This window comes from Diachasma alloeum, unplaced genomic scaffold, assembly GCF_001412515.2.
Source record: "Diachasma alloeum isolate Michigan unplaced genomic scaffold, Dall2.0 Dall_scaffold_00335, whole genome shotgun sequence".
Lineage (NCBI taxonomy): Eukaryota > Metazoa > Arthropoda > Insecta > Hymenoptera > Braconidae > Diachasma > Diachasma alloeum.
This window is the reverse complement of record NW_021680474.1, coordinates 486,803-502,613: the sequence shown is the minus strand read 5'-3', so window position 1 is coordinate 502,613 and position 15,811 is coordinate 486,803. Positions and strand designations below refer to the sequence as shown.

Below are 15,811 nucleotides of genomic sequence, written 5' to 3'. Positions count from 1 at the left end.
TCGAATTCAATGTTACTCTCCTGAAAATTGATAGTCATCTGGGGGAAGAATAAATGGAAAATCGACGGATTATTGTCTCAAAAAACTTTTCATTTTGGAAAAATCGAGTTTAATCATTAAAAATTTTAAAATTTAACGAAATAATCATTAGAAACTGAATTTGAGTTCAATTACTCCATGAAAATGAATATAAATCAGGAAAATTCAGGTTAATATATTTTTCAATATGTAATCGAATGAAAAGTCTGCATAATTTGCAGGCATTCGAATCTTCCTTCTACTCAAACATTCGCAATTTCCTTGAATTTTGCACAGAGCTAATGCAAAATCGCCTCCCACAATCTTTCCGAGCAAACCACAATAAACAGCTGCAACCGTTACACCTTTGCATACCGCTGCGCAGGTACCAACAGTACCTCATCCACAGAACTATCCGACGAATCCTCTCAATTCATACCCAAGAATCCGCGACCTTGCGTTCCAAAATTAATTACTAAATCATCTTGCCCCACTCGACCGGTTTAAGTAGTGCGTCAACAGTTTATCTCGCAATTAAAATCAATTGTCTCCGGTCTTATCGCCCCTTTCAATAGTCTTCTCCATGTCATATCAGCGTCATGACATCGCATATGAAAAATACTCGGATCATTTTCCCCTCATTTTTCACAATTCCCCAATCAATCGATCGCTTTAGAACACCTCATAGCGACGAGATTGCGAGATTGGCTCCAACACGATCATCGATGAACCGATGGTTGAGGCTTCACAATTTCAAAGTTACGTCCCTGAAGCATCAACTGGAAGTGGCTGCGCCAACAGAGTTGCGCGTTGGCACATTCAACCTGAACATGAATGTAGAAATGGGTAGAAACCGCGCAAGGTACCGAAGAAAGACGATACATGGCATGTGGAAATAGTTGTCCGTGATCCACGGAGCTTTACGGTTCCACCAGGTGTCGCATCGTTACATTACCTGTCATTACCCCGATTACTCCCAAATAAACACGTCCCCCCGAAAAAATAAGCAAGTAAGAATAGTTCAAGGCACAAACTGTCACCAAAAATCCACCGACCACTAAAATCTAAAGGTGCGAAATTGTGATGCGTCAGCAGACGAGTGATAAATATCTGTGCAGCAGGCATGGGATCTAGTGTAAATCGTCGATAGTAAATTGTGGGTTCGACACAAAAGGGAGAGAAAAAAATTCCTGACGGCTTACTAATGCCACCGATGAAATAATATTTGTCAGAGCGAAGTTAAAAATGTGGAGTCCAACGCATGTACAAGTAACAGGTAGGCTGTCGTTATTTGATCATTTACTCGAAGGTTCTTTCGTCGTTTTAATGATGAAAAAGACATTAGTTTGAGAGGACAAGGTAATGGGTTATAATGATGTCAGCGACCTTGAACTCTTTAACGATTTAATTTCGAGGGATGGAGTGATGTTGATTATTGAAACATCATTGGTCCGGGGGAAAGGGCAGTACGAGGCGTTGATAAAGTGGGTAGGTAGGTCAGCTCAGTCAATGTACCGTAAGTGAACATGCTCTACGAACATGTGGATTCAATGATCTATTTTTTTTTCCTGCCCACGGGCCCATCATAAATTCAATCATTCTCGTGTCTCTTTTAATTTGCGCGCCGATGGAAAAAACAGGGCAACGGGGATACTGCACTGGTCTTCTGGATTTAGAAAATCACATCAACGTGCCAACTCCTCTCGAGTCACTTTGTCTCTTTGTATATTACCTCGGAAGCCAACAACTAACCCGTTACGTACGACGACACCGAGTTGTACAGTCATCGTCGAGAGTTCTTGATAGTTTATTGAAGGAATTGAGGGAGATGCTTTCACGTGAATTTTCGGTCATTCAGAGAGATGAGAATAACACTGGGATGAGTGATCCCACATCTCAGTGGTGTTGCCACTTTACTTCGAGATGGGTTAATTTAAGACGTTGGATAGTGAAAGGTGTCTTATCGGGTTGACATTTCGGATGTATTGTAATAGGAGATTTTTGGCATCTTAAAACGAGACGTTTGATAGACAAGACGTTTTTGCAATGTCTTGGAATACAAGTCATCTAATTTATGACATTTCTGCTGTCTCCATTCAAAACACTTGAAATTGTTGCGATTGAAGTTCTGAATTTATTGAGAGGGTCGGAAAGGTGATGAGCATGGGAGATGCTAATTTGAACATAGTAACACTGCGAGATTAGAGGGGTGTAAAAACCTTAAATATTATTATAAGCAGAAATACTTTTCATCAGTATTTTTCAGCACAAAAATTCTTCTACTCTTGGTTTCCTAACTCCCTTCAAATTCTGCTTCATGACCGCTATTTTTCACGTAACCATAATCCAGTAGCAAAGCGGCAAAACGGTTCAAGTCGACATAACTCTCAGCTGTTTTTGAGGAATATCTCTGAATCTGAGGGAAATAGTGAAATTTTCGGAATTACCGTTTTCGTAGCTCTCAATTCGCTCTACGAAAAAAGTTATAACAAAAAATTTGCCATCTGCCTGACATTCCAAGATATGTAGTGAAAACTGACCAATAGTCAAAATCCATTTCAACCGTTTTACTGCTTCGCTACTGAATTATCAGTGAAAGAAGATATTCTCGCAATAATCTACAATTCCTTGTTAAATTTGATGAATCAAATAAATCGCCGAACGTTTATTGAAAATTTAACAAATGGTTGTCGAATAAAATTGAAAAATCTTTTTCTGAATTTTAATTAAATAGTTGTTAAATTTCACCAACTAGTTGTTGAAACTCAAAAACTGCTGGTAATTCATTTTTTCAACAACTAGTTGGTGAAATTCACCAAATCATTTTCTCCGTGTCATAGTACATTAGAGTACAAGAGCACAAATTTCGCGAGTAAAAACCTCGCCTTCGGCTCGGCCTGTAAACGTTACATTCGTCGAAAACGAAGTTTATACCCGAATGATCTATAATATTTCATGTCACACCGCGCAGAATTCGAGTTTGAAGAACGATAAACTCGACTTATTGCATGGCATAACATAGAATATCTAGAATGCAGGGCTTAATGTCTTGATTCGAGACAATAGAAATTACTTAAATTTGGGGACACAAAAGTTTTAAAAAAAGGATCTTCATTTCGAGTGTCTTAAAATAAGGCATTTTTCTCCGTCTAAAAGTAAGATGTCCTATAGACGAGGCATTTCCATATCTTGGAATACGATCACCGCATTTAAGACATCGCTTTTCTGTCGCAATTCAAGACACTTGAAGACTATTCAATCACTAGTTATTTATAATAATGATACTACGACAAGACATCAACCCCATTAAGACATGGAATCATGAGACGTCTTTGATGACTTATCCATTTTCTTTCAATTTATTGAAGTTCTGATTTTATTGATAGGATTGGAGGGATGATGAGGGTGAGAGATGTCAAATAAATTCAAATATTGTATCATTGCAAGATCATAAGGACGAGAAAATGTTAAATATTATTCTAAGGAGAAATACTTTTCATCTGTATTTTTCATTATTAAAATTCTTTTAATCTTATGCGCTAACTCCTATCAAATTCTGCTTCTTAGCCGCTTTTTGTCACGTAATCAAAAGTATCAGTGAAACAATGATTGGAGAAATAAGGAATGAAGTATTTGGAAAAACAGATGAGACATCACAACTTTGGAACAAAAGATCCTCGAGTAAGACACCTAGAATTTCTAGAATGCATGCTTTAATATCTCAATTTGAGACACAAAAAATGACTCAGATTTCGGAATACAAACGTCCTAAAAAAGGCCCAAAAATGTTCTAATTCCAAACGCTAGTTCTAGTAAATTCACGTGCAAATTTCTCGTGCAAATGAAAATAGGGAGATTGAATAGCTAGGGAAACCGGATCGTCGATTTCCCCTTTGTAACGCAAACGAGAGCACGTTTTCTTCTTGTTGTATATGTACCTCAACGATCTTCACACGAGAGGAAGAAAAAAAAGTCGGATGCGATGTATCTTTTCTCAGGTAAATCCACTCGAGGATAAATAGCCCGTCCCTGCGGAGAATATTCTCACAGATTATTTCAATTTACATATTGTATTTATTCTCCACAAAATTATCATTGAATCACCCTCTGTGTACGCGTGTCGAAGAATAATGGAGGGAAGAATGAAAACGAATGTAGGAAGGGGCGAGGTAAAAATGCAGAGGGGAAGGAGAGAAACGGGGAATGGAAAAATCTTGATGAGTGCGAGCGACATACCAGAGACGCACTCAGCGTGTGCATCAACGTAGAAGTCACGTACAGTCGGCCTTTCCCTCAAGAAAAATAGAGAATATAAAAAAATGGAGAATATTCAATCATCAAACTTCTTAATTAAATTACGATAGGATTGCAAAGACAAATTTGAAAATAATCATGAATATTCAGCGTCATTAAAATTAAATTTTGCATAAAATTATTATACGTTTTTAACATTCGTTGTTTATAAATAAATAATTAAAATTGGTTAAACTTTCGGAATCGATTTCCGGTACAATTCTAAATATGAGTAAATTTGTTACGATTCCGAACAAATGATTTTTGTGGTGAAAAATTGCTTGTTTATTAATTATTTATAGAAAACGCAAGTAATTTTAAAAAATTGCAATTTGTAAATTATACCATCAACCTTCCTCCAAAAGTAAATTTTCTAATTTGTTTTCAGATTTTTAAAATGTTTCTAACCGTTCAATATCGAGATTCAAATTCAAACCTGCAAAGTTTAAATAATAAAATCATTGTAAAATGTCTGGAAACTAAGAGTTAAATGGGGCTCAAATGAAAGCTCCGATGTTCCACTAAATATCTCTTAAAGGATATTTTCATATCTTTTACCGTTTAGTACAGACCACACAATAGATTCAACAATTTTCAATCACCAAATTTGAAAAAAAAACCATGAATATTCAGTATCATTCAAATCACACATGGTACAGAATTATTATTTTTTAACATTTGTTGTTTATGGATAAATAATTGAAATTGTTGAAATTTGCGGAAACATTACTTTTTAAGCATGAAATCGGTTTCTGGTACAATTCTGAATATGAATAAATTTTTTACGATTCACAAATGAATAAATATTTTTTATGGTGAAAAATTGATCGGTGATAAATTATTTATAGACAATGCTCGTAATTTTAAAAAATGGCAATGTTTAGATTATTTCATTAATCTTCCTTCAAAAGTAAACATTCCAACTTTTTTCAGATTTTTAAAATGTTTTCTAACGGTTCAATATGAAGATTCAAATTCATTCAGGGAAAAGAAATTATCAAAGTACTTGGATATCCTTAAACAATTATTTTTTCAGTTTTTTTATTATTTTTTCAGTTATCGTCGAAAAACTATCGGTCACATATACTCACACACATACACACATACATCCAGACATGTTCTAAAAATAGCATATTTGAAGACCTGAGGCCCAAATTAGTTATCATGACGCAAGAAATTGGAAATTTCGAATTTGACTAATCCAATGCTTTCATTCGGAATAAAAAATTCCACAGAACTGACACTCGAGGATGAACGATTTCCTGTGAATGCGATCCGATGTTTGTCATCTGTTAGATGACACACACGTTATTTTAGTTTATAAAATATACGATACGCATCGAATGGGTGGAATCGAATAGTGACAGGATGTCGTGATTGGCATCCGTCGTGAATTGTCGTGACTCGTAATTATTAAATGATTAATTGTTGGTATTCAGTGCACCCAGTAACTTCATGCGTTATTGCACTGCTTGATATGTGGGATTAATCTCTTTTCTCTTTTTTTTTTCTAGTTCAGAGAGCGAAAGGATTGTTGACCAAGGGAAAGCATCGTAAGTAGATTTGTAATAAAAATATTTTGCGAAGGAAATTCGTTATTTTGTTATTTCATCAGTTCACCACAAATGAATGGTCCCAAAAGCCAAAAAATATGAAGTATTACTCTTCACTTGGATTTTGAAATGATAAATAAAACAAAAATTGAAATTCATTCGTTGAATTCATGAGAAATTGTTATGCTTGTATTGTCTGTCCTGATGAAAATTATAATGCGATCATGGCCTGTGGTGACAACAGGTAGAGATGACTGCAGGTGCCTAATGAGGAGATGAAATAAAATTGATGGCTATAATGGGAAAACTTTCGTACACCGCGTGGGCTTGAATTCCCCGCCGTGTATAATACATTGAGTAATACAATTCCCTCCTGTTGTAGGAGTCTAGTTTCAGGTAGACTCATGACCGTGGCGATAATAATAATGGAGATTAATTGTGAATTTGCTAAACTCATCACATTTCTGAGGCCATGATTACGTGTCTCGTAACTCTGGAAATATTCGCTGAGTGTTTGAATACAAACATGACACGATTAATTTCGGTAACTGACCCGCCCACTTGACCTGTTGTTCTTGAAATTCAGTCGAGGAGTGATGAAACCCAATGGTTGATGATTCACGGGGGGAAAAATGAGTTCAGGAATGTCGGACACAAAAATTAAGGACGAAAAATCGAGGAAAAAGTTTAATCCTCGCCGTCGGCTCGTGATATAAACCTCCCACTCGCCAAAAAACACTTTTTTGCACTCGTTACGAAATATACTATTTCATAATAGAAAAGTCTTTTCGTTTACAAGTTTCGACTTTTCGTTTACTAGTAAACGAAAAGTCGAAACTTGTAAACGAAAAGACTTTTCTATTATGAAATAGTATATTTCGTAACGAGTGCAAAAAAGTGTTTTTTGGCGAGTGATATAATCCCACGAGCTAAAAAACATTTTTTCACGAGTTACGAACAATATTTTTCATCACAATGTGGCGGAAATTGGACTTTTAGGCACGCGGAGCGTGCACCCCACGTGCGACGGGGTGTTTTAACTCGTGTGATTGGCAGCCCGAGGCGAAGCCTCGGGCTGCCAATCTTCACACTCGTCGCCACCCCGTCGCACTTGTATCAAAATATACTATTTCTGTCCAAATTTCAAGTTGATATCTCGCTTTTTGCACAAGCTAGAGTGTTTACAACGTTTTTTTTTTATGAAAAAACAGAAAAACGGAAATATCTGGAAAACTTTGTATGAATGGGTATATATATGTTTTGATTGATTAAGATAGGGAGCATCGAAAAAAATATTTTGAAAAAAAAAATCGAAATCGGTCCACTAGTTTTGAAGATATTTGCGGCAAACGATTTAAAAATGAATCGCTTATTCTCAAAAACTATTAGCTCAATCGGGCAGAAATTTTGCACAGAGCTAGTCTACATTAGGACCTACAATCTGACAAAATTTCCAATTTTTTGGAATTACTTTAGCCACTTAATTATTCAATTTTCTAAAAATTGACCACCGGGGCGATATAGCGGTGGACGTGATCACATACTGACATGGTCACCAAACTTCGTATTTTTACGTTTCAAACCATTCTACATCATTTCGAATCAAAATTGAGAGTGTGAAAATCGAAAGATTGCGATGCTTCCATTCGGAAACAAAAATCGGAAAAATTGTGGCGCGACGCTCATAGGGCGACCAACGGACTGTAAACGTCGATGGACATTTAGATTCAATAACTTGACCTGATGAAGGACTCTTAGTAATTTAGAAACGGCGGCGCAGAAAGAATTATCTTTGTTATGAATTTTTTTTTGATAAATTGATTTAAACCGCTGACTGTTTATGACTGTTATGGCTAGGAGAAATTGCGGAGAAGAATCAAAACTTTTTTTCTGTGTTGGATTGTCCTGGTATTGGGTTCAAGCCACATTTGTTACTTTTGATTTCACAGAGACAAATGACTGCTTCGTGACGATAGCACTTGGTAAAGAGAAGTATCAAACGTCGGTGAAGGAAAAAGCATCGGAGAATGTCGAGTGGCACGAAGAATGCGAGCTGCAAATTCCATCCCAAGGGAACAAGGCGGAAATTGTGCTGACAGCGTTGCACAGAAATTTTCTCGGGGTTGATGAATTTTTGGGAATGATCAGCGTGCCACTGGCCAGCTTTGATGTCTATGAGAGGCCGCGGAATAGGTGGTATGTAATCTCTAGACAACTCTTCGTTCTATTTTTAGAGATACATGGGGATTTTACAAAATTGCAAAAAACTTCACGAAAGAAATTGAATTGAAAAAAAATGAAAATATTGACACGGAGGAACATTGAATATGAAATTGCCATGAGCAATTCCTCAAAAACAGGAATCCAGTAAATACGAAAATTTATAATTATGATGATGACATATAAAAAAAATTTTGGAACATTTATCGAATTTTTTTCTGAACACAATTAATCTTTTGGTCTTTCTGATCTTCATTGTTTTTAATGTTTGGCTGAAATTTTTAGTACACTTCTTATAATTTGTTATCACATGTTGGTTCCACTTTAATTTCAAAGAATTTCGTCATTGAAAATTCAAAATTCGATGGAAAAATCAATAGAAACTGTGAATTTCAGTTCAATTATTTCATGAAAATTGACAGAAATCAGGGAAATTCACATGGATATATTCTTGAATTTATAATTAATCAAAAACTCAGCGTAATTTGATACTGAAAATCCGTGTTTCGATTTAAAATTCAAGTAATTTGAGAAATTCTCGTCTCCCCATGGCTAAAAATGCGAAATTTCATTGAATTTCCTGTGAAAACTGAAATTTTATAATTCTATTCGCTTAAATTCAATTCAATGTCACTCTCCTCAAAATTGATGCTCAACTCCCCATGAAATTCAACTTTCTCCAACAGTGCTCTCTAAATATTCTGATGAGTTTCTTCATCCTCGATTTCCCGAGCGATAACCCGTTCGACTCTTACGATTCTCTTTCAACTGCAATTAGCCCCAGGTGTGGGGCTCATATAACGATCTACTCATGCCTCAATAAAACGATAGCTAATCCTGACGCACCTAGAAACCTTTACAGCCAATTGATATTGTCAACAGGTACACCCTCGAGTGTAAACCAGGAAAGGAGAATACGAAGAATCGTGGCGCGCTGGAGGTTAAAATTGGATTTATCGTGAAAGCCGGTAGTTTAACAGATTTAACGAGAAAAGAGCGACACAAAAGTTCACTAGGACAACTATCAACAGCGGCCCAATCAATCGGGGGTAGTTTACTGAGTATCGGTAGCTTGGAGAAGCGCAAGGGTTTGAAAAAATTAGCAAAATCCATAGGTAATCGTGTCAAGGGAAAGAGTAAAAGTAAATTGGATAAGGACGAGTTTGATGAGGTTGAGGAGCACCAGATTAGGCCCTCGAGGCAGGAGCCTGGTGAAGCTGATCCTGGGGTCATTAGCGAGGATGATGATGAGTTTACCGTAAGATTCAATAATGTTCACTGAGAAGAAAAACAAGTGGTTAATTGGTTTCGTCATAAAATAGGCACTATAGTCTTTTATCATTGCTAATAAATTAGCAGGTTGCTTCCGAATGGAATTTCTATGACGATGTATTTTAAACTGAATTCAACATTGCTCCAACATTGAAATTTTTTACCTTTTTCTGAATATTGGTTTCAAAATAATTTTTTCAACAATATTTATTCTATATTTAGAATATTTAGAAATGGATGATTTATATTTTTTAAGTCCTAATAAGACTTATTTGAGAACCTGTTCGTTTTTCTCTCAGTGTTTAATAACTCGTTCTAGCTGATAAAACAATCATAAAATGAGCTTTATATCTTTCAGTTTGATGATTTGTCACACAAGAGTTCTGCGTCGTCTCTGAATGCACCAGTGTCGAGTGCTATCACACCGACATTTTCAACAAATTCGAATAATTCACAGAATTCATTCTCTCGTGTGACAACTGAACCCAACACACCACCACCAGCACCGACCAATGTTGCACCCAACAAACCACCGAGGATCACTTCCCCTTTGAATTCTTCCTCTCCGAGGATTGATGATCGTGATCAGGACGAGTGGGGTAGAAAGCTTTATGGAATACAGGGGAACAATGTCATCAAAAGGTGATTTTTAGAATTCCCTAATATTCTATATTAGAAAAACTTAGGAAATTCACTCGAAAATTCTATTCGAGTAGAAATTCATGATATTGAAATTGGAGAAAAAGCGAACAAACACCGAAGGTCGGGTTTGAACCCACGACCATTAGGTTACCAGTCTTAGCCTTTACACACATGGCTACCCAGTGGGTGAAAATTCTATTCGATATCTGCTAAACTCTCCAAGTTTTTCTATCAAATTTTTTCATGCGTGTTGGTTGAGAAAAATTTAACAAATTGATGATTTATTGTCCATAGTTCAAAATTGATATTACCTATTTAAACAGAAAATGTTTGTTTTATGCCCATAATTCATTGAATCATGTTATCACTCGTGTTTAAAAATTTTGAATTTTCAAATTAAATTTTTATACTTAAATACTATTAATTTCCCTCAGTATAAATTAATCTTAATGAAACAAGTGTTGTATTAATTACAGATGGGATAACAAGACAAATCCAAAGATTGTGATAGAGGAGCCGAGTGAGAAATCCCCATCAGCATCCCCATCCCCAACCTCAAGATACCGTGATACCCCAGAGCCACCGAGTCCTGCACCACGAGAAATAATCACTTCAAAGCGGCCAAAGGATGATAAACTTAAAGAAAGAAATTCCAAGGATGACAAATATTTTATAAGAGATAAAAGTCCAAATCGCAGAGAAGATAAATACATGAGAAGTCCCAAGGAGGATAAGCCGTCAAAGAAAGATAAGAAGAAGGATAAGGAGAATAAAGGAAAAGATTTCACTGACGAACAATTGTCCTCTGAGAGGATAATTATTGGTGGTGAGGACGGTATGAAGAATAATATGGGAGGCAAGAGTCGGCTTCCACTTGAGGTACTCCAGCAGTTCGAGGGAAAGACCAGAGAGGTACTTCATTAATTTAAATTCTATCATATTTTTCATTTTAACTAGCGCCACCCTTGATGCCCTTTTCCTGCCAGATTCCATAGTCCTTTTTTCAATTAATTGTTTATAATCATTCTCATTGGAAAAAGCAATACGATCGATGAGAATCATATGTTCAAATTTCTCAGCCGTTAAATTTTCATATTACAATAAATTATTTCGCATGTTCTAATTCTTATGCTCCCTGAATAAGATTTTAATCATAATTACAATTCAATTCTTTTTAGAATACACTTTAGGGTGTGAATTTCTGAACTTCAATGTTTGTTGCTACACTTGTATCAATTCGTACTTAATTCAAACGGCAATTCAATTTATCTGTTGTTCATCTTATCAATATAATTTCGTGCATAGAATATTGTCATCTCTTGTTTTCAGCACCAAATTAAAAATTAAAACTCAATTGGGAATATTGAGTCTCAGTTTCTTTTCACTCATATCAGAAATTTTGTTTTTGGATATTAATATTAATTATTATTAATATGGCATTCAGATTCTCTTATCTCAACGTAAAAAATGTGAGATAATCTCACAATTCTAGCTATTAATTCTAATCAACTTTGTTCGAAGATAACTTTAGTAAATGCAATATTAAGAAAGTAGAATCAGGGGTAGCCAAATCCATAAAATATAATTACCATCAAATATTGTAGCCGTCAATTAGTTAACATCACTCATAAATTTTTTGATTACTCAAGTATCATCAATTCAAATATTCAAATTTTCAACTATTTTATTAATCAATAATTGAAGTATGAAGATTCACGATTGTTTGTGTAATCGAAAATCTCCTTTTAAGACATTTGAATTATTCACTCAATGGTAAATTTACAATTCCATATTATCAAATTTTTAATTCATCATTAATCGAAAAAAATAGTTTATTAATATTATACTATTTGTAAAACGAGATCGGCCGCGCGTGTTTCAGTCTTACGCTTACGCTTATTCCAGATTTTCGAGATATATATTGAGTTCGATTTTCTTTCTCCTTTTTGCGATAGGATTTAATCAGCATATTGTAAACTTTCATTTATGTATCCTTGTAATATTCCAGAAATTTAATATTGATGGTGATCCCTGAGTAGAATTATTCTGTTTTCTTCAGACCCAACTAATTTGGACAATTATGATTGGGTTTACTCATGTTACATAGAATAGTATTCAATTCTCTTTTGTTTGACAGACGGGCTTCATGAAAATTCGACACAAGACCATTGTACTCATGAAAACCGCCTTACCTTCTCCATTCGTTCGAGATGTCCACCATGTTCGAGTTTTAATTTGCGATGCGAGATATTGCCTAAGTTTTTATTTTCAAGGATTCGTCGTTTCTTAATAAAAAAAGTTTAATAAATTAAATGGTCGTTGCCTTCAGGATCTCATTGAATTGACGCTGAAACTTCAGAGTGAAGTAATCGATAAAAGGAAACGTCTGGCAGATCTCGAGGATTACATCGATGCCCTTCTGTTACGTGTGATCGAATGCTCCCCACGACTCCTGCAGAACCCGTACCAGGCGAACAGACGTTTGTCCTCGCCCTCCAAGCAATAGATCGTCGATCTTCCGAACTAACATTGCCCCAACTTCAGTAATAACTTTTTCCTAATTTATGATTCTAAACTGAACGATGATTCAATGAAAATGCCTATCGATTTGGTTGGAGTTACTTTCGATGAAGATTGAAGGTTCCATGATCAAAATGACCAGCGATTATTTTGATATAAAATTATGTTGATGGCTTTCAATGACTGATAATTAATAATTTAGATTGAGATACTCTTGCGTCTTCCCAAAAAAATATTGAGTTGGAAGAAATTATGAGGGGATTTGGAATTTCATTCGTTTCTCGGAAGAATTTATTTTCCGATGGAAAGTATGTTATGTTGTTATCGTATTAGTATGGCGGGAACATGTAAATGGGTATGTGCAAGAGCAATTGGTAGAGTATTGAAACAAGTGCCTTATGCATGCGATAAACTTTGTTAAATGTTATTGAATTATTAATGATTTTTCGTAAAATATATAATATTACGTATACCAATTTTCAGCGGTGACATTACTTAACTCCCATTTCCTGTATTACATTTAACTAAAACTAATTTTAACTAAAGAACTTTTTTCTCATTTATGATATTAAACTGAATGATTGAAGGTCTCATGATCAAAATGACCTGCAATTATTTTGATCTAAAATTATGTTGATGGCTTTCAACGACTGATAATTAGTCATTTAGATTGAAATATACTCTTGCGTCTTCCCAGCAAAACTATTGAGTGAAAGAATTATGAGGGGATTTGGAATTTCATTCGTTCCTCTGAAGAATTCAATTTCCGATGGAAAGTATGTAATGTTTTTATCGTATTTATAGGAAGGGAACATGTTGTAAATGGGTATGTGAAAGAGGAACTGATGGAGCATTGAAACAAGGGCCTTATGCATGCGATGAACTTTGCAAAATGTTATTGAATTACTAATGATTTTTCGTAGAATATATAATATTACATATACCAGTTTTCACTTTGTAACATCACTTAGTTACCTATTCCTTTATTCAAAATACATTTCGGAGCGGGAGTAAAGCCGGATTAGACTTTACCAACGGTTGTTCCGTAAGGCGATTAATGACTGGGTTCGAACGATGGCGGGTAGAGGGCTTTGTCCAATGGTTTGAGTGCTCTGAGGATTATGATAATTTGAAAGTAGATATGCGAGAGTATACGTAACTCCCACTTTACAGTAATTATAATTGTTCCGTACCATCATAAAAATTTAGAGAAAAACCCAATATTCCAAATTTTCCCGTTTTTGAAATTCGACGAAAGATACAATCAACGTAGTTCCCCGCAATTAGCAATATTTCCTTTTGCACATTTTATTATTTCCCGATGCAACTAAATTCTGTACTAAGAGAAAAATCGACATAACATCTGTGACGTATTGGGTCGACCAATACGTCGTTTTTGTTGAAATTAACACCGGACGTGCTCAAAAGGCCTGGGTGGAAGAAAGGAGAAATATGATTTCTCTTTCTTCGCATCCAGACATGCCATCAGCAGTCCCAGGGTGTCTTCTATCACCAAAACGGTAAGCAATCTCACGGTCTTCTGCAAGCCCAGCTCAGGCGTTTGAACCGAAGATTACTAGTGGTAGTAATCCATGAGCACAAAATGGCATTTGGTGCAGAAAACCGTGGGACCGCTTAGGTTTGCAAAATTGGGACTTGAGCGAGTCGCGAGGGCTCTGGAACGACAAGAGTCCAGTAGAGTACGATCAGGAGCAGAGTCGAGCGGACCTCTAGCTCAGGCCTTCAGCCATACAAGACAACAACGAGTCAAAGTCCCGAAGTCGAATCAATATTATAGAACCGCGTTATACCGACCCATTGAACACTACCGTGTATAAATTAACCACCAATACACAGCTATTTTACCTACATCTAGTACGGTAGATTTAGTATCGTTAATCCTTCCTCTATCCTTGTTCGAACATCCCTCCGAGTGAGCGAACTCCCCGTGAGCTCACCGCCGAAACTAGCCGGTCAACATAGGGTACGACGGCCCTAGGAAGGAAGGACTTATTTCAATTTGACTAGTCCCAGGGACTAGTCACATGTTAGATCCCCCGGATTAATGCGGTGGGTGATCTAAGTCAAAACGTCACACATCACAAAAATTATTTCTTGAGCGAAAAACATCGCACGCAGACTTGATCAATTTATGGTAGGTTTCAGACTAGAAATCGGTGTCTTCGAGCTAAGAAGGAAGTTACTGACTGAAAAGGTGATGTCCTTTTTCGAAATGAGATATTTCTTAAAAGACAGGTGTTGTATACCCCCTATTTTCCTAGAATAAGTTTCCTAAAAGTCGCATTCTTCTTCAAGCGTCCACCAAATATTTCCAAGACCTTTGTTCCAAATATTCTGAAGATCTTTTTTTAATAACTTTCTCACATTTTATTACTTTAATCCTCCAGACGTCGCAACCCCGACAAATCGTTTTATTATCCTTTTAATTAAAAATCCTTCTTAAACGTTTAATTACTTCCTCGGTACTTTCCCGTACCTCGGGGCCCTAATCCGGTACTTTCCCAATATCTCAATTTCTCCTACCATTAATGTGGCACTTTCCTAATAATTCGATTCCTTGAATTTATCATCGAGACATACCTCTCCCTCACCTCCGTAAGTCCAACCCTCAAGGGTCATCCCTCACCTAAACTGGCCAATCACCAACCTTGGGCCTTGACATTATTGGCTTCCGGATGGATGCCGCGTTTGGTTTCAGCATTGCGCCGACGTTTCGCAAACATTGCAGTCTGCATCTTCAGGGCTGTGAGCTCCGATTTTGAACTCCGATGTCTGAGGGAAGTCCTTTTATGCCTTCCCCGGTGATGGTGGATGTAAGGGAAGGGGGGTCGGCGGTGGGTCAGCCAATCATATGTTTTAATTGATCAGCTGATCAATTACTTGGGAACTCTATTCCCTCGAGAGAGGCAAATGCCATCCTCCGCCAGGCTTCACTGAGACTGGTCAAGGAGAGAATTGCAGCGGCCAAAAAGAACCTGGCCAATCTCTCCAGACAGCTTCTAGATCTTCACATGCTTCTGGCCCAGACGTTGGATTCTCAGCTGTGGGAGACTCTTGATCGTGTTACATATGAACAAGCAGTCCGAATAGCCGAGATGAGAACCGAGAATCAGAAGAGTAGGTTTAAGAAGTTGCTCCCCCAGGAGAAAGTCCCGACCCTCACCCACAGTGTAAAGAATGTGAGCAAATATGAGCTCAGTGAAGCACAAGTGTTTGTGTTGGCGAAAGGACAGAACTTCGCTGTTGCCTCCAAAAAGATCCCTACTGAGGAA

The 15,811-nt window shown here is 36.5% G+C and overlaps 1 protein-coding gene across 1 annotated transcript; it reads left to right on the top strand.

The window, feature by feature from the left end:
• Positions 1-890: 890 nt before the first annotated feature.
• LOC107040432 (rab11 family-interacting protein 2) lies at positions 891-12,994 on the top strand. Its single transcript, XM_015260520.1, has 7 exons — positions 891-1,294; positions 5,826-5,864; positions 7,814-8,060; positions 8,967-9,342; positions 9,715-9,998; positions 10,475-10,910; positions 12,328-12,994. Exons 1-7 carry the CDS (start codon positions 1,264-1,266, stop codon positions 12,502-12,504), a joined length of 1,590 nt encoding a protein of 529 aa, XP_015116006.1. The 5' UTR covers positions 891-1,263; the 3' UTR covers positions 12,505-12,994.
• The last annotated feature ends 2,817 nt before the right edge of the window (positions 12,995-15,811 follow it).